This window comes from Rhea americana, unplaced genomic scaffold (assembly GCF_003343005.1).
Source record: "Rhea americana isolate MKP2758 unplaced genomic scaffold, rheAme1 scaffold_124, whole genome shotgun sequence".
NCBI lineage: Eukaryota > Metazoa > Chordata > Aves > Rheiformes > Rheidae > Rhea > Rhea americana.
Window position 1 is genome coordinate 1,759,304 of NW_028185306.1, and position 18,464 is coordinate 1,777,767.

Sequence of the window (18,464 nt, forward strand, 5' to 3'; positions counted from 1 at the left end):
CCCCTTCAGACTGCTCTTTTAATTTTATTGGTCTAAATGATACTGTTTGAAACCAGTGACAACAGCAATATTAAATGTCCTACCAACTTTCCAGTCAAACATGAATGCAAAAATAGATCCATGCAATATGATTTCTAAACTGCAGTCTAGAAATAAACCTGAAAGTGGTTGGTAACCAGTTGGCATGTATTTTTAATCGATCCATGCTAACTGTAGTCTTTTCTTCTGTTTCTGCCCCCTCCGCACCCCCATTTTATGATCACGAAGATATTCACTCGCATCACAAAACTTCCCACGTGTTTTTGTTAATTAACTTTGGGGGAAAAGGGAACATGAACTTGGAACTAAGTCAAATGTGCAAATTCCGGTTAAAAATGTAGACTTGCCTTAGAGGGGAGGTTTGTTTTATTTTCGTTCATAAGGCTTCTGGAAGATAGGAGACATCTACAATAAGAAAAAAAGAGTATATCTAACAGATCATAATGGTAAACAAAGCCATTAAATTTTTATGTGGTGCCTTTTAAAAAATAATATACAAGAATATTCATGAAAATGATTTTTTTTCAGATTTTTTCAGATATTTTGATTCATCATGTCAACTAGTTAGCATTCTGAAAATGAAAGTAAAATATTCAAATATTTGCTTTTGGTATGGTTTCTCCCTTCATTTTAACCAATAGAAATAAATACTAAAATGAATAAGGTTGTATATCACTCAGCAAATACTTAGAAGCTGCCAATAGAGAGAAAAGGATAAAATTCCAAAATACAAGATCCATTCACCTTAATATTAAAAAGAAATTCCTCTAGATGCAGGCAATACGTATGACAATTCCTGGCACAGTCTTGAGCTATTATTTCATACATTGGAGGATAGTGTTCTGGCTGTTAGTGTTTAATTGTAGTCTTTTGGAAGTAGGAATACACCAACCATGTAAATCTTAAATAAAAATAATCAAGCAGCAAAAAAAATAACAAAAAAGTAGCATAATTAAGTTTTCATCAATGTTTGTCTTTGGAAGAGTCAGCTGAAATGTAAAAAGCTGAATGAGTCTCATTCAGTGAATTGCTGAATACTATTGCATTGCATATTAATATGGAGAGAATTTAAAATATCTAACAGTTTTTGCTATTTTCAGGGATCACTATTTGAGTGTTGTAACATGGGTGACAGATGAAAGGATCTGTCTGCAGTGGCTCAGAAGAATTCAGAATTTTTCAGTCCTAGCAGTCTGTGACTTTGCAAGAGCCACTGGAAATTGGACGTGTCCAAAGGTAAGAAAAATGAGGTTGTCAGAATCACAGTGCTAAACAAATGAGACTACTCTAGTACCTCTCTGTATTTATCTTTGTAGAAGCACAGACTGATATAAAATAAATATAACTCTTGTGCATTGTTTCTTTTTTGTTTCTCAGGAAAAACAACGTACAGAAGAAAGTAGAACTGGCTGGATTGGCACTGTAAGTATTTAGTTTCTAAAACTGCCATGTGTTAAATAACACTGTGATACTTAAGACACTTTCTTCTTACCTGTTGTGGTGACCTTGTGTGCAGATGTGATCCATTCATTAGTTGTGTTTTAGCTATATAAAAAAAATCTCAAATGGGGCTGCACGACTGCCCTCCTCATGCTTTTTGAGCTTTTGTGGGTTTGTGCTGAACATCTGGGACTGGGCTGAGAGTGGGGCGTGGGTTGGAGCTGTATGTAACTGTTCTTCCTGACCTATGCATCATGTTCAGCTCACCCAAAAGCAGGGARGTCCTTCCAGACTCCTTTTTTAATTCTAACCTATTGCTTTGGTAGCAGTAGGTAGGGATGTGCAGAAGCTAGTRTTCAGAATTCCCTTTATATTGGAGTTGTCAACTGTGCTAATTTGACTGCTCTCCAATGTTTCTGCCTCCACCAGAATGATCAGGAGATAAAATGTATTAAGAAATGTATTCTAGAACTTTTGAATTAAATTAGAGGAGGTATGTAGAGGACAAAAGTCTGTTTTAGCAGTTCAGGCTGCAGAAAAACATCCCAAGTTCTCCTCGTTTTGTGTTGTTTTCTTTGTTTGTGTGCCCCCCCCCCCAACACACACAAAATACTCATTGGAGAGGACAGGGGACAAGACACAGCATATAACTGACCAGGTGAAAATCTTCATGCACTCTGCCAAACCAATCACCGCTTCCTGGATGATGTTTTCCAAACTGCCTTTCAGTCCCTTCGTACATGGTAGGGAATAGGCACCTAATGAACTACACAGAAGATCTGGGGGAAGTGAAGCAGAGATTCAAAAGTTCAGACTTGGAGGGAGAAGTGAGTTTCAGAGTTTTTGATGAGAACACAGAGTACACTTTCCACTCCCGCATTTTCCACACGCTGATTATGCTTTAGTCACTAATTCACTTTTGAAGTCAAAAATGAAAGTTTAAAGAAATGCAAAGAGGGAGGCAACAGCAGGGATGAAATCATCCGCAGTATGAAGATGAGAGATCAACCCACCTGCTGTCAAATTTGATATGGAAAGGAAGGCCTTAACGCTGACACATTTTGCTTCTCTGCAGCAAAGGCTTCACAATTAGACAATGTGATGATCAAGCTGCAGACTTTGTAAACAGTTGTGCAAAATGAGAGGGCAAAATGTGAGTCTGTGCCATTAAACTAGGTTGCTGGGTTTTTTGTTTCTTTTAAAGAGACAACCCACATCTTAGGAGCTGTTGGAAGATAAAGGCAATCTCAGTGTATAAGTCTTGGATCTGAAAAGAGAGTGGAAAATAGTAAGGTTCGARGGGGGGGTAGTACTTTATTCTTTTCCATTGTTCTCATCTACTTACAGATAAAATGAYACTTGACTAAGCAGGGATACTTGTGTGTGTGCATATAAACAATTGTGTATATATACACGTAAGCTATAGATGTAAACGTGTGTATGTGCATGTCTGTCTATAGACCCTACCTCCAAATAGAGAGGAAGTAGCAGTGAATGTTCAGGACTTTGCAGCCTCTGTGTTGCTGCGTGAGGCATCCAGGTCATGAGCTAAGTTAGAGCTCTCCAGCTGGGTTAAAGGAAAGTCACACTTTGAAAGCAGCAAGATGGTGATAGGGGAGAGGCTGGCAAAATATTTGCCATGTTGTTTTATGCAAAAATATCACTATGGAAGAAGCGGTGGTTATTGGGAGCGCAGAGGCTGGAGGGACTCAAGTTCATCATTGCTCACAGGAAGCAAGGTACTTTCTCCTTCTTCTCAGAATGGGTTTTTCATTTCAGAAACAGGTATTGTCTCAGAGATGTTGCGTTATGTGAATCGGTTAATTGATGCTTAGATATTTTGGCCATATATCACAGAAATAACTTCTCTTTCATTTGGATCAATTTCATTTCTCTGTTTTTCTCTATACCATGAGAACACATGCAAAAGACAGTCAGTAGGAGGAATACGTTCATTTCCATCAGTTGCAATTGATAGATGGATAGTTCCTTCATGAAAATATTCCTGTTTGGATTCCCTGGCATTTTGAAATCACCTACTTACTGGCAGAATTTGCAAGCAATTTGTTTTCGTTGAAAAAGGGGGGAAATTTTGCACTGCTAAACTAGAAATAATTCAAAATTCAAATAACTTTTTCATAAATGTATGTTTTAAAAAGGGAAATTCAAAGAAAAGTACATTTACTTTTATTGTAGTGGCAACAGGTTCTACCTGCTAAATCATCAGACAGAATACTTAGCAGTATGTTTAATGATGCGTTGGTTGAAGTATTGAAACTTCTGTTCTGCTATTAAAACCCAAATTTACCATTTTGGTTTGAAATTTTGTTGTTTGCTTTAATAGACATCTCTCTTGTGTTCAAGTTTCAGCCATCTGTCCCTTACTTTGCACCTGACAATACTACCTACTACAAAGTCTTCAGCAATGCACTGGGTTACAAGCACATCCATTACATAAATGGCTCACAGGTAGGTAGTAAGCTGTAGGACAGTCCATACTGGCTTGTATTTCTCCTGGTTAGCATGGAGTTTTCCATTCTAGTTTTTCACTTTGCCTCACTCATTCTTTTTTCCTTTTTCTTTTTTCCTTTTTTCTTTTTTCCAGGCTCCAATAGCTATTACTGAAGGAAAATGGGAAGTAATCAGCATAGCAGCTGTAACCAGTAATTTTTTGTAAGTATTGTAATTAAGTTTTTGATTTCTATCAGGAGGACTTGTAACAAGAGCCTAAGCAGACGGGGAGGCGGTAGGGGGCAAAGGTTGCATTTAATTTATTAAAAATCTCATCCAAACATGTAAGATAATCCTTTAAATAGTGTAATGTACTGTAAATAGCTTAACATAACCAATATGTTCTGCTTTTATAGATATTACATCAGCAATGAAAATGGTGGAATGCCAGGAGGAAGAAACCTTTATAAGTAAGTTGTTTGTTATGCAGTATGAGTGAAATATTTGTTACCAAAAAAGAAAGTGTTGAAAAGTAAGATTAGGATGCTTATAGTCTTAACATGGAGTCCTACATGGGATATTTGATTAAAAACAATTTAGGAGTGTGAGCTGTGAAAATAACTGAAGTATTTTCTTTATGCATTCAGTTGATAAAATGAAGTAGTGGGTGAGAAGAAAGAACCAACTCCCAAAACAAAACCTGTAGTGTTTTTTTTTTCCCCACTGTGATGATAATTCCCATATTCATTGAATTCAAAAGTTTAAAGTCTGTTTTCTTGACTATTTCAATCAATAAGGATTCTTCTCATGAATCTTATCCTGTTTCATTTGGTCATCTTATTTTTTTAAAAAAAGTATACGCTTGTTCAGCATAGTTTTAAAAAAAATCAGCTTTCATCTCTGAAATGAAACTCGTCCACTTCACAGAGTGCTCTTGGAAAGCAGTCCAAGTTCTACTAAATGTGTTAGCTGTGATCTGAATAAAGAAAGATGCCAGTATTATTCTGTGTCCTTCAGCAAAGATGCGCAGTATTATCAGCTAGATTGTTATGGTGAGTATATCCTGAATTAATTGACATAAACGTGACTCGCTGTTTAGTTGGGTGAGGAAGTTCACTTCATCGAGATCCTGGTATGCACTGCGTAACAATGATATGTGTTGATGTCTTTGGATATATGCATTGACAGCAGAAAAACATACTCCCCCCTACACTCAAAATCACCTTGGCAAAAATTAAAAGAAATAAAAATGATAGCCCTTCCTATCAGTGGACCTCAAAGGGGTGGCAAAACAGTCCTCTCATAAGCAGATCTGAACCTCTTCAAGAGCTGCTCTTGTAATCAAATGCCATTTACAACATGCTAAAAATGTTTGTAGCCTGCTGCTACTTCASAGCAGGTTGAATGAACAATAACGGCATATCCACGAAATTATACTGCTTTTGTTGCAGTTGTTTTGTGACCAAGTGGAGATGATGTACTTACTTCAGAGACAGATAATGGAAAGAAGTTTCTATTCCAACCGTAGCAGGTTGGAAATCATTGGTAAAGTTATGTAGGAAGACTTGTTTTTCTTCTATGCTGTTCCCATATGTATATATAGCATTACACGTAGATGTACTATTTGAGGGAATATGCTGTGCATGGGGAGCTGTGTCATCTGTAGAAGGATTTGGAGGCTCTCCTGGGAGCAAGGCAAGCAATAAGCTGGGTAAAGAGAAGAAATTTTCAATGTGTGGGTATAAAATCATAATGGGTAGTGTCTTTCAAATAATCCAGTGAATGTAATCATATGTGCAGCATTGGGATTGCATTCTGAGCTTTTGACCTGTAAGTGTTTGTGCTAGATAGCGCAAAGGTTAAACTAATCAGAGGGAGGAAAATATAACGTTTGCTAGTATTTCTCCTGAACTTGGAATAACTGTTGTTTTTAAAATGCCATGGTCTTATATGATCAGTGGGCTGGAAAGATGGACACCAAAGAGGGAATCATTCTGTCAGATTTTAAAAAAATGGTCTGTTGAAGAAGACTGCTGTAGTCTCCATGACTGCTCTGAGAAGGCTTACTGATTTGCAAACCATGGTCCACGATGCATTGGTAGACCTTGCTAAAGAGCAGAAGTTTAATTCTTCAGGATCTCACGGTCAAATAGTTTGTCTGCAAGAAAGTTTGAATACTGTATGTGATCTTGTGAGTTCAGGCCCTACTGACTTAAAATCTGTATGCACAGATGGAAATCAGTTCTGAACCTTTTTGATTCACCCACTTCCAATTACTCTTCAAGAGTCTTATTGTGAGACAGCATACAAACATGAAGGTTTTATGTCTGTTAACAGGTCCTGGGCTGCCCATGTCTACTCTGCACAGAACCAGCAATGATAATGGTAAGGGATTGTCTTAAAATATCACTGTGTCAAGCTAGAAAATTGCACTGTAAATCTAATTTAATTTTGTTCTCATTGCTTAGTACAATAGTTAAAATGTGTAGGCTAACTTTAATTTCAGATATTTTGTTTTAGTTAACCAGACAGATAAACTATGTAGCTCAGTGTATGCTTATTCATGTTTTATTTAACACTATTTTACTTTCTGCTAGAAAACAGTGAGTAATGTATGTCTTGTTTGCTGGATAATTGTTCAGTTTTTGTGAAATTACATTTAGTTGGAAAATGCGGAAACCAACCTTAAAAATTATTAAGGGAAAACTATGCCATAAATATCGTATACATGAGACAAAACAGAGAGTGCAGTGAACTTAACGTGCAATGTAGGTTGCCATCACCTCAAAGTCAATTTTTAAACTGGCTCCTATTTGAAAAGGTTAACTTGTTCAAATATAATGTTTCTAATCTTTGACTCTTACCGACTCTGTTTTTCAGTCATCAGATACTTAGAAAATAACACTGAACTGGACAATTCATTGAAAGATATTCAAATGCCTTCAAAAAAATTTGGCTCCATTAGTGTAGGTGGATATGGTAAGTTAAAAAGGATGTTTCACCCTTCTCTCCCCATTTTCCCAAGTGCTTTGAGGTCCTCTGCTGAAATGCATGACAGAAAAGTTGGATTTTTTTTGGGGGGGGGGAGGGAGGGGGGAGGGAGTTATTGCAGTTCTTCAGCACTTAGAGGCAAGACAGATTTTTTTTTCCTGAAATCCCCAAACATTCTAATCGAAGTTAGATTTCTACTTTTTCCATGGTGTGATATCTTGATGTTTGCATGATCATAGGCATTAGCTCCTTTGTTCTCTGTTAATCACCTGCAAAACAGAAGAGGTCCCCACTGCCACCTATTTGGGGGCAGTGGAAGGGGGAGAGGGGCACAAAGCTCATCAAATAGGTTTTAACTTACGGGGACAATTATTATCTCTAAATAGATACAGAATATAAATGGAAAAAGTTTTTTTGTGAAATCATTTAGGCTACATTTCAAATGGATCGCCTCTGACTTTTTATATRGAAATATTCCAATTGAATAGTTACATTTTTAGAAGTATGTTCATACTCAAAGACTACATAAACCTCTGAATCATAAACTAGAACAGAGTATTAGTAAATCAACTACTTAAGGCTTTGCAAACCTTGCTCATCTGAATTTCTGCATCAGGGTACAGAAGCTTCCTTGAAATGTTCCTAGTTTGAGGAATATCAGGTAGATGAGCTGATACCTGTCAGAACTGTTCTTGCTACAGTCTTTCCTATTAGTCTTTCTCTTCATGACAAACTTGCTCTTGATAAAATGAATGAATATTCTTAATGAAATTCTTTTGCAAACTGTATTAAGTTCCTTCTACCACTGTTATCTGTTCTTTTTGATGCCTCTCTCTTTCTATTGTTTATCTTATTTATATAATGACTGTCCTTACCTTTGTGTTTTCTGTCTTTTATTTTAGTCACATTTTTACTAGGGCTAAAGATGAAATCTTCCAGGCAAGATGAAGGTTTAAAGATGTTCTTCGTGCTATCAGTTGTGTCTTCATCTTTTTATTCCTCTTTGTTCTTACTACTTCATCTCTTCAGGGTAAAAGCTTTTGGGTAAGGGGAATCTATTTTTAATGTCACACACACAAGTAAATCCATTTTACATAGTCCTGCTTCAAGTCTCAAGTCTGCCTACAAATTCATGTATGTACTTGTCATAGAAGAAATCCATACCTGTAATTATACGCTACAGATGTTGGGGGGAAAAAAGAATATATATATATATATATATATATATTCATGTGTTCAGTTTAGAATCATAATTTTTCAGTGCTGATTAGCACATTTTTATTTTAATGTGGTGCGTATTCATGCCTAGACAAATTTCTGTAAAACCTGCACTCTAGCCATTACTTCAGTGCAGGCTGTCAGCATTGTTTTATGCTTCCTTTGCAGCATCCATTCTTTTAAAATTCTTGAGTGAACAAGAAAGCCAGTTGGTTTGCAAAATTTATCTGTAGTCTGCATTTAAAGTGTTTGGCTAACTTCCAGCCAACATTGGTAGGCAGAATAACATGGGAGGAATGGGAATAACTGTTGCCTGAGAAATAACAGATAAATTGCATGTGTTGCTGGAACACTTTACAAACTCTCATGCACTCTCATGCACTACCTGGCAGGTTCATGATACCTGGAATTTAGTTTTAGGACTGGGAGAGAAATTTGACTAAAGGAACTTTTTTGAGCTAGTGTCAGATTTATCACTGTAAAGACTCACCAAGTTTTCCGTGCAAGCTTATGTTGGAGAATGCTACAAGGCGTGTTGAATCTCCAAATTTCATCATTATTATTTTGGGCTTCACAGTTTAAGACTTTCTATTAGCTTTATTGTAAAAGATAGTAATAACAAAATAAATTAGATGAAGTAGGAATATTACTAGTATGTAGCAGGATCTTGTAGCTGTAATTACTTTTAATTATTAGGCCATGACTCAGATATGCTTTATGTGAATTCCAATGCATGTTGAATTATTTCACTGGAACTAATCAAGCTCTTTTTCACTTTTAGACCTGTGGTATCAAATGATTTTGCCTCCCCATTTCGACTCATCAAAGAGGTACCCTCTGCTCCTTGATGTGTAAGTCTTCAAGTTACAYGTCAATGTTGTGTTAATAATCACTTTTATCTACTTCAAATACTCCTAATAACATCAGGAAACACAGAAGTGTCATGTTTTCTAATTACTTCTTGAARTAGTTTTAAGAGAGAATGAAAAAAACAAGGTGTATCCCAATTTGCCACAGATTTTTGTATAAGAAGTTGATGTAATGCTTAACAAGAGTATATTTTGCTTCTGGCAGTGAAGCAGTTACAGAGTGTATCTGATGTAAAAATCCAGATGTATGCATTATCTTACCTCTTTTTTTCAGATTGAGATTTCACTAGGAATTGAAATTGCAATGAGATTGCAATTCTGGAATGCCATTCCAACGGTCAATGAAATTGCATTCCARAATGAAACCTTGACTAAGCTACGTATCTGAAAGTGTGATGTCATGTTTTCTCTGTGGTATCTGACTGTCAACTGGTTTTAGCAAACAATATTGCATGGTCAAGTTTGCATTTTTTTTAAATTGTTTTTCCATAATCTGAAGATTCAAAGGTCATCACTATCAAGTTCATCAAAGGTCATCAAAACTATCAAGTTTTAAGATCTTCCCCTATCCCGAGTCTTTCTCCTAATGGAAAACCATACTAAAATTTTTGTCAATGCAGCGCAGCAAAGGGATATTTTTCCTTCTTGTTTCAAACATCAGACGTAGCCTTTCCTCATCTATTTAAATCATCTTATCTTTTCTCACTCTCTCCAAACATTAAGTGAAATCCTGGAAGAGCTGACTGCCTAGTAGGTGYTGGTGTTCAGTGTTGTTCAGAAGAAGGGTGCTGAGCCTGTAGTCCTAGTTGAGTAGGCTTTGCCAACAAATTCAGTGCAGCCTCAGTGCCAGTGTATGTGAGGTGAGTGACAACATGCTGGCCTGGAGGGTCTCATCAGTAATTGTCCAGGTGCTGGAGGATGCAGACTTGTAGAATATTTTTGGCTTTGAGGCTTGTTTATTTTTATAAACTGGTTGTGCATCAGCACTGTCAGGGAGTGAGCAGCTCAGGAACCAGTTGTCTCTGGCCTGTGACTTGCTTCTGGAGGTCCTCATCACCTCGTTCTTCAAAATATGTCCTAGGTACCTCCTGTCTCCTGGACAAGTGACAATCTTAGTGTACAGCTATCAGATTAAAGGTGTTTGACCATGTCTAGTCAAGAAGGTAAAGCCAGTAAATAATACAAAGTTTTACTTCAGTTGAGCTTGCTTATCCTTGTGCTATAAAGCTGAAAAATRTATTTTTTCAGGAAATTATATGAGGGGAGGGGGAACTGTTATGGTTTTCAAAGGCCTGATTCTATAACTCTTGAATCTAAAATGTGAGAGCTACAAACAACTCTCTTCAGGTGAACAAATGACCACCTTCTGTTATGCATTATACACATGCTCTTATTTTATCCATYATCTGAAATAAAGACTGGGATGACTATTACCTCAGATCTACAGTGCACACTATCGAAACAGTAGAAAAATTGATAGGTTTCATCCCCCTCATACTGAAAACCAGCAAAAACTTGTTTTTCCCTTTTGAATTAATCTTTATCAGAGAAGTACATGTTTTTCACTGGTAAGCATTTTTTTCTATTCGGAGAGACAAGCTAAGATGTTTAATAAGCATAAAAAAGACATATTGACCAGAGGAGATGCTGTTTGTTCTGTTCTTGCTCAGGCACTTCTATGCATGTTGACATRCTGACATGTTTCCCTTTAACTGGAAATTACTGAAATTTAGCAATTCATTAAAATAGAAAATAGAAATTGTTAACTTAAAAACAAAGCTGAAACCCTACAGAGCATAGCTGTTACTGGTTTTTCCTTCTAAATGTTATTAGATACATCTTAATATATTGTAAGTTGGTGGCACTGTAATGATTTTTATATGCCTGCTGAACCTTTTAATGAGCAGTCTATGCTCTTTGCTTGTTAACAGTTCGTTTGGTTTTGATTCTATTTTATTGACCTACTGGGTCTTTGTCAACGTGTCCTTTACTTCACGGTAATGTTGATATCAGAAATTCCCTCAGCTGTATCAGGATCCATAATGTATAGAAACTAAGGTAGATATTGAGAAKTTCTAGTAGTTTTTCTCCTCTTACAAAACTGGGGAAAATGGATTAAAGAGCCATAGGAGTCACTCTTTTATATTTTTCTCTGGTAGGCCTTTTTTAAACATTGAAACTCAAATGACTAAACATGCCACTGCAACAAAAAAGCRAATTTGGTTGGGATTTTTTAAACCATTTAAAAACATAATTGCCTCTTACTACAGCAGAAAGCAGTAACTTGCTTAAATAAAATCTGGCATGCCTTGTTTATTAACGGTTGCATTTTCAAAAACGTATTGCTTTTAATAYCCAGGCAAGCTGCAGTTTGGAGTGAGTTAGGAGTGCTTTTTTGTCTGCTTAGTTTAGTTTATAAGTTTGCCCTTCTGTGTTTTCTGAAAATTGTCAGCAATAACTGTACTTCAAATGTTTGATGAGAGAACATCTGGAGAGTAATTGCTTGAATCTTATGGGACTTTTCACCCAGGTATGCAGGACCCTGTAGTCAGAAAGTAGATTATGCCTTCCGGATCAACTGGGCTACCTACCTTGCAAGCACAGAACAGATCATTGTGGCCAGCTTCGATGGCAGAGGAAGTGGCTACCAAGGGGATGAAATTATGCATGCAATAAACCGAAGACTAGGAACATATGAAGTGGAAGATCAGATATCAGCAGCCAGGTGAGGTACAGTGAAATGGTCAACAAAGGTGAAATGACCATTTTGAATGGTCATCTTAAAATAACTGGCCAAAACATAACTAAATTCTACRTTATGTGCCAAAAAATATTTTATGCTTAAAAAGAAAGAAGAATTAATGCTCTAACAACAAATCTACTGTAGCTCTAGTTCTATAGAGATGGTAGCTCTGGCACATTGGCAAAAGGACACACCACCGAAGAACTGTAGCTGAAAGTTTTACTTCAGACTTCTCTGCAAGGTTCATTTGTGATCATGTTGCTATTTCAAGTTGCTGTTCTATTTTTTTTAAAAAGTGGGAGGGAAGGAGAAAAAGTGAAAAAATGAACCTATTTCCAATAAAAGATATGAATGCCAGGTATGTGGATAGAGGGCTTTTGCAGAACTACTTCAGGTTTTGGTTTTTCACATTCACATATATTTTTCTGACTTGTTTTAAAGACATGTATGAATCATTRCATTTTGTCATAGGCAGTCGCTCATGTCATGGGACATGCTTAGTTGGACAACAGAAAAAGMCCTTTGTGATGGAAAACAGAAGCATGTGTGTAATTGCAGATACCTGCAATCCATTAAGCATTTAATTATTCTGTTTGCTTTTAGAAAATTTTCTGAAATGAGCTTTGTTGATAAGGACAGAATAGCTATTTGGGGTTGGGTAAGTACTCAAAGTAGTTTGGTTGGCTTATTATTTAATTGTAACAACTAATTGTTGCATTGCCTCCTCTGTGGTGTACGTTGAATGTTCAGCATAACGAACCTCTGGGGTCATGGCAAAGCCCCATAATTGAATTGATGAGGTACATCGTGCAAGTGCCTGTATGCTCAGAGATGTTGTTCTTCTGCAAACATTCAGGGCTTTTGAAACAGAAAATGACATTGCTAAAAGAATTAAATACAGTTTAAAGGGATACTGCCAGGTTCCCATGTACAAGATGAACCAATAAAAGAAGAAATTCAAGTATGTATTCAGTAGYGTCGCTGGTTTGCTACATGTTCATTAGTATGCCAAACCTATGGGCAAAAGCAATTTCTTTGTCTTTTGAGTTCTCAGATTGTCAACTTCTCTCTCAGTACCTTAATTTTGTTTGTGGCAGCTTTGGCAGTAATCTTTACTAAGGCCAGATTAGGCAAAGTATTTATACGTGGATTTAATCGGTAAGTACAGACGTTGTCTTGCCGATCTCATCAAGTGGAATCATGTGCTGCAGCAGACATTTGAGAGCTTTGAACTAGGACCACGTTCCATTTGCCTGTAGTCTGATTTCAAGATAAGAACGACATGCAAAAATTGCTCACTTCTGAAAATGAGTGGGTACGTTTCCCAAAATAACCCCTTTAAACTGTTGCGAAGGCAGTCAGTGACATTGTTTAGGTATCTTGCTGCCTGAACGTTCAAGCGTGTCAGGTACGTAATCATCTGTCTATCAGGCAAGAGCTCGGGAGTGGATTTCCTGTGCACAGCAGGCAGTGCTTCGTTGCACCGTTCCTCCTACAGACGCCGCAGAAGATGCCTCGCTCCCCAGGTGCAGGCTCACTCTTGACGCTCTGGAGGGGAGGTAGCAAGTGAACTGCGATGGGTCTGCTCTGAGGGGGCTGTAAATTTTCTGATGCTCCAGTGCAGCTCCTCATCCAGCACATCGTGGGCTGGGGCTTTGGTTGCCCCCATCCTGCACGGAGAGGGGACACGGTGGGTCGCAGGGGCTTGCTTCCTGTGAAAGCACTGCTGCCCACAGTGCCTCCAAACACTGTTGTACGGAGCTGAGTCACGGTTCAGCGGTGTTTGCACCCCTTTTCCACAGCAAGGTCCCATTTGTCAGAGCCACAGCTGTCACACACGCTTTGATGCTGGTTTCCCCCACTGAGCAGGCTSGGTGAGATCTGACCCCAATTCAGAATGCGGTTCATTAATATGAAAAATGCTGAGCCTGTAAATGTCTGGTGAACAGTTTAGCAGATGAGCCTCATCCTTTCCTTTCCGACTAAAATAACAGCAATGTTTTCTTTTCAGTCTTATGGGGGATATGTGACCTCCATGGTGCTTGGCTCTGGAAGYGGAGTGTTCAAGTGTGGAATAGCGGTTGCCCCCGTGTCACGTTGGCAATATTATGGTACGTGATGGCTTCCTCCTTGCAAGGATTCCCATATGTCTTGCAGTGCACATGCTACAAAGTGTTGATTCATAGCATAGAGCTTTGATTATCTACTCGATTCCATGTAAATGCCATTTGGTCTGTTTTGTTGAACTCATGGATATTACATTTCAGAACCCAAGCAATTCTCTAAATCTTATTTCTCATTTTAAAAAGTCAGATGCACAATTACAGATCTCTTCAACATTTAATGAATATGAAATTATTTTAACAGTTGTAGTACKACTGTAATGTAAATGTCTGTATCTGCCTTCCAAAGCTGCCATGCGTTCCGAGGTGCTGAGACCATTAGTGAACGTCAGAAATCCATTGCTATTGGTCTTTGCTTCCTTAAAATGCTACTTAACTTGTAAGAACGAACTGCAAGACTTATCATCAAACTTGCATTATAAATTGCTCTCTTAAAATGACAGAATGGGATTTGAATTCCTTACAGTTAGTTTTCTTTTATCTTTTAAAGTATGGATTTTTATAAATTTAATCATAAGAATAGCTTGATGTGATAAAACTTCGGAACAAATGGACAAGTCTACACATGCTTCAATCTTATTACAATGTTTAAAGTGTACTTGCGTGAGGCTACAGATACAGTTATAGGGGGCCTTCTTCCAGCTTAAAAAAGTTATATATGAAAATATAATATAATGGTATGATTTTTTTTTTTTTTTTGGTTTATATTTGTCCAAAAACTGTCAAAGGAAAGCCTTTCCTGACAAACTTCTACTAAATAAGGCATAATTTATTCTGCATCCAGCACGGAGGCTGTGTAAAAGCGTATTATGTGCACTGGATAATCAAATCATGCTGCCAGGTATTAGTAGTAGTAGTCAGCTGAGGATGTAGAGATGTTTTCATAATGTTTTCAATGTGACTATTGCATTATGGCAGGGAATCTTTTTTAATGAAGATCAGTATCTCTAAAATTCCGCTTTTAACTGATTAGGTAAAGGAAAGGGTAATGAGAGCAAACTTGTTCAAAATTAAAGAACAGTGTGTGACAGCGCTGATAGGTCAAATGGACGTTATAACATGATAACAGAGTATCAGCTTGTATGGCTTATAATAAGGCAGGAAATTTACAAAAGCAATAATATATCATGCTGAAAAAACTGTGGAAAATTGGAGATACCGAATTTTGACTATAAATAACAGAGCCCAGCTGAGTCCTAATCCACTGCTCACATTTCCTTTCTTATGTTTTAAGTACCAAACAGATAAATTTTCTGATAGTTTTAAAAATGCTAGTCATTTACTGCAAGATTTTCAGCAGTTTTCATGGAATTACTGAAAGAATAACAATAAGGTGACATTGACACAAAGTACTTTATTAATATTCAGCATTCAGGTGGCCATGGCAACAACAAGATTAAATATTCTGAATAATGATGGTTACCTACAAGCCTCATTGTGAGAAAATCGTGATTTTTTTTTTCAGTATGATAATGCATTCTCATTGTTTGTATCACAGTGTGTGAAATTTCAGGTAGATGGAAATACTGAAAATTAAGTAGTACATTCTGTTTATTTTTTTATTACAGATTCAATATACACAGAGCGATACATGGGCCTTCCTATAGAAAGTGATAATCTGAAAAACTATAATGTAAGAAAAAATCACTTAATTTCACTTTTAAAGTGTGTGTGTTTTTTTTTTCCTGGACCGCTCTCTTTATACATGTTCTTCTATATGTTCTTTATACATCCTACCCATTCCTTCCCCAGGAAGAAATAACTTTGCTTCTTCATTCTTGTTATAATCACTACACTGCACTTTTAGACACTATACTCTTACGCTTTTGGATTTTGAGTGAAGCAGTTATTGCTGTATGGTGTGTGGGTTTTTTTAGTTTTTTTCTTTTTTGTTTGTTTTTTGTTTTTTTACATTCAGTTCCATTTGGCTACTTTGCAGACTGTAAAACAAGCTGTAAAAACTGTTTTATTTTAATCACCAAGAAACAAGTTTGTTTTAAAATTGAATATGCTAGTGGGCAAACTATGCTTTGTCTTAAACAGTATTTCCACCAAAACAAATGCATTCTAGTTCTTGCTGAAATTTAATTAAAATACATGAATATGATGTGAACTTTCTTGATTTATGAAGCTGCAAGCTTTATTCAGGGGAAGTAAAATCTCCAAAATACTAGGAATCTGTGAAGGCAAGTCTGTCAGTACTGTGATCAGATTGAAAAAGCTGCAGATCAACTTGAGAGCCAGCGGCATGAGGGTTGGAATTTGGACCTCACTCTGTTAACGTGGGATTTCCAAACTTTGGCCTGAAATACCTAATATTTGCTTGCAAGTGAGGAAATTTCCATTTTTTTTAATTGGAGCAAAATACCTATAGCTTGTTTATCCTGGTTCTGGTATGGTGGATTTTTTGCTGGAGGAGTAGTAGTATTGGTGTCGTGTGGACTGGCATTTTTCTGTTGCCTAAAGGGCTTCTTGATGTTGCAAGAAGATGGGAACAGGGCAAAACTGCCCAGGCTTTTTGTAACTTTTTTTGCTAAATTCCTGATCAAGGTGCAAATACAGAGGATACTGAGGAACAATAAGCAACCTGTGCCTTGGTGGTGGGGGTGTTTCAGAGGCACGTAGCGATGGTGACACAGGGCTCAAGCTGTTCTTACCTACCTCTTCTGGGAGGTACAGACATGCTGCCCCTCCCTTCTCCAGATGCAGGTTCCTAACGTGTGTTAGGCAATACGAAGTGAGAGGAGAATATCAGGATGTCCATTAGAGAGAGGAAAAGAAATCGGTCATTCTCTGTGTGTAGTTATTTGGGTTGGTGAATAGGTTAGAAGATAGCTTAGGTTGAATTGTATCTCGATGTATTAAAACGTCAGTGTCACAGGGGAAAGAAGAGGAGGGTGTTACTGGATTGGCTAAAAACATGGATTAAAAAAACATACCTGTATATATGGACAAAATGGTCTGGTTTGACATAGTACTACAGTAACCTAGTTTTGTCAGGTGCTTTGTCAGAAGGCCAAGTCAAAATTAAGGAGAGTGGCAGGGACTGCTGGACAGCTTGGTACTTTGGCGCTTTGCATCCGCAGACTGCAGGGGCTGCCCAGCAGCGCGCGTCAGCCCGCCGGCCCTTTGCCGAGCGTGTTTCTTTAAGGCGGTGGGAGCAGTAGGAGGTCTGCGAGGGAGCAGCGTAAATAGAAGTCGCTGTCGCTGCCGTGCAGAACGAACGTTAGCGCTCTGGGTGCACGAAGTCATTCACCAGCTTCACAGCACAGATGGCAACAGAGGACTGTTTAATCCTTTCAAGCCAGGAGTCGGATTTTTTTGGCATGGTATCCGTTGCTGGCAATGGCCACGTTGAAACTGCCAGTACCAAAGAGCTAAAGGTTTTAAATGTGTTACTCAGAGGACTAATTGGGGAGAATGGTGGCTAGATGGAGGAGGGGTAATTGTACAGATCAGATTGTCAAACTTTGCTGCTTTTTCTAGAGGTAGAAAATATTACTTAACTCCTTATTTGTTCTTACATGCCCCAAGGAATGCATTACTTGGAATTTGCTTTTTCTCAGAAACTTGCTGTGGTGGGCAGCTTAAGTGGCTTTGTTGCTTTTTGTATGGAGGTAGAAGAAAACGTTGCAGGATTTTATTATTGATGAAGCCCCTTCCAGACCCTTGCCCAGCACTTTCCTGGCCCACATCCCTTTTCTTCGAGGTTCCGACCACAGTAACCTTTCTCCTGGCCCCGTACTACTGATAGGGCTATTTTCTGAACTGAATGCTGTTGTTATTTGGCAAGCTAATGCARAACACGTATTGAAAAGCTCTCCTAGTTGAAGCTGTTAAAGCACTTTTGAACTATTAACTTTGTCAGGTTTGCATGCTGCATCATGTATTTTTCTCTCCTACTGTATCCGGTATAAAGCTGGCTTGAAAGCATGAAGATTGCATAAACTCTGCAATRTGTGCCCTAATTTAAAAGAAATGAGACTTAGAGCAGGTGTACACTGGCCGCTTAGGTGCCTCGCTAATGCACCGATCGTTATTAATGAATGTGAATCTATACCATGAAGAAACCAACTGTGGTATGAAGGGTATACGGAGTTATGACATTAGGTTTTATATTTACCGGTGGAGCAGAAATCTGGGATATAAGTTTTCTTTGGCAGAAGAAGAGTCTGAGGGATGACTTGCAAACTAGGCTAATTAGGGGTGATCGGTGCCTTTTAAGGTAGCTGTGAAGTAGTAAGAATTAGAGCTGTGTAAAAGAGGGAGGAAACGTGGGTGGCACTCCCAATACACTTGTGAAAATACCAGTGCAGGTCCTAGACCGAAGGGCAGAGAAACTGTCTGCCCAGAAAGACTGTCCCTGATGTATAGGATCTGAGACAAGAACAGGCCCAGGCTTTAGAGGTCAGATGCAGTAGCCATGTAAAGCATACCAAAGAGACTGTTCAACTTGTGAGAAGATTATTTTGCAGTTCACTCTGAATTTGATATGCTTTTGGCAAGTGTTTGAAACAGTCATGGATTTGGCAATCTTTTGCTAGCAGATTTGAAATGTTCAGTCCTTAAGAACTGCTGCATCATTAGGTT

The 18,464-nt window shown here is 37.9% G+C and overlaps 1 protein-coding gene across 1 annotated transcript in view; it reads left to right on the forward strand.

Moving 5' to 3' along the window:
• Positions 1-18,464, forward strand: part of DPP4 (dipeptidyl peptidase 4) — a 34,769-nt gene that overhangs the window by 11,181 nt on the left and 5,124 nt on the right. Inside the window, exons 11-23 of the mRNA XM_085325901.1 lie at positions 1,140-1,275; positions 1,417-1,461; positions 3,844-3,948; positions 4,085-4,152; positions 4,347-4,400; positions 4,858-4,982; positions 6,268-6,315; positions 6,811-6,909; positions 8,921-8,990; positions 11,539-11,733; positions 12,355-12,409; positions 13,763-13,862; positions 15,443-15,507. Coding sequence (XP_085182027.1) covers positions 1,140-1,275; positions 1,417-1,461; positions 3,844-3,948; positions 4,085-4,152; positions 4,347-4,400; positions 4,858-4,982; positions 6,268-6,315; positions 6,811-6,909; positions 8,921-8,990; positions 11,539-11,733; positions 12,355-12,409; positions 13,763-13,862; positions 15,443-15,507 — 1,165 coding nt within the window. The remainder of the gene's footprint in view (positions 1-1,139; positions 1,276-1,416; positions 1,462-3,843; positions 3,949-4,084; positions 4,153-4,346; positions 4,401-4,857; positions 4,983-6,267; positions 6,316-6,810; positions 6,910-8,920; positions 8,991-11,538; positions 11,734-12,354; positions 12,410-13,762; positions 13,863-15,442; positions 15,508-18,464) is intronic.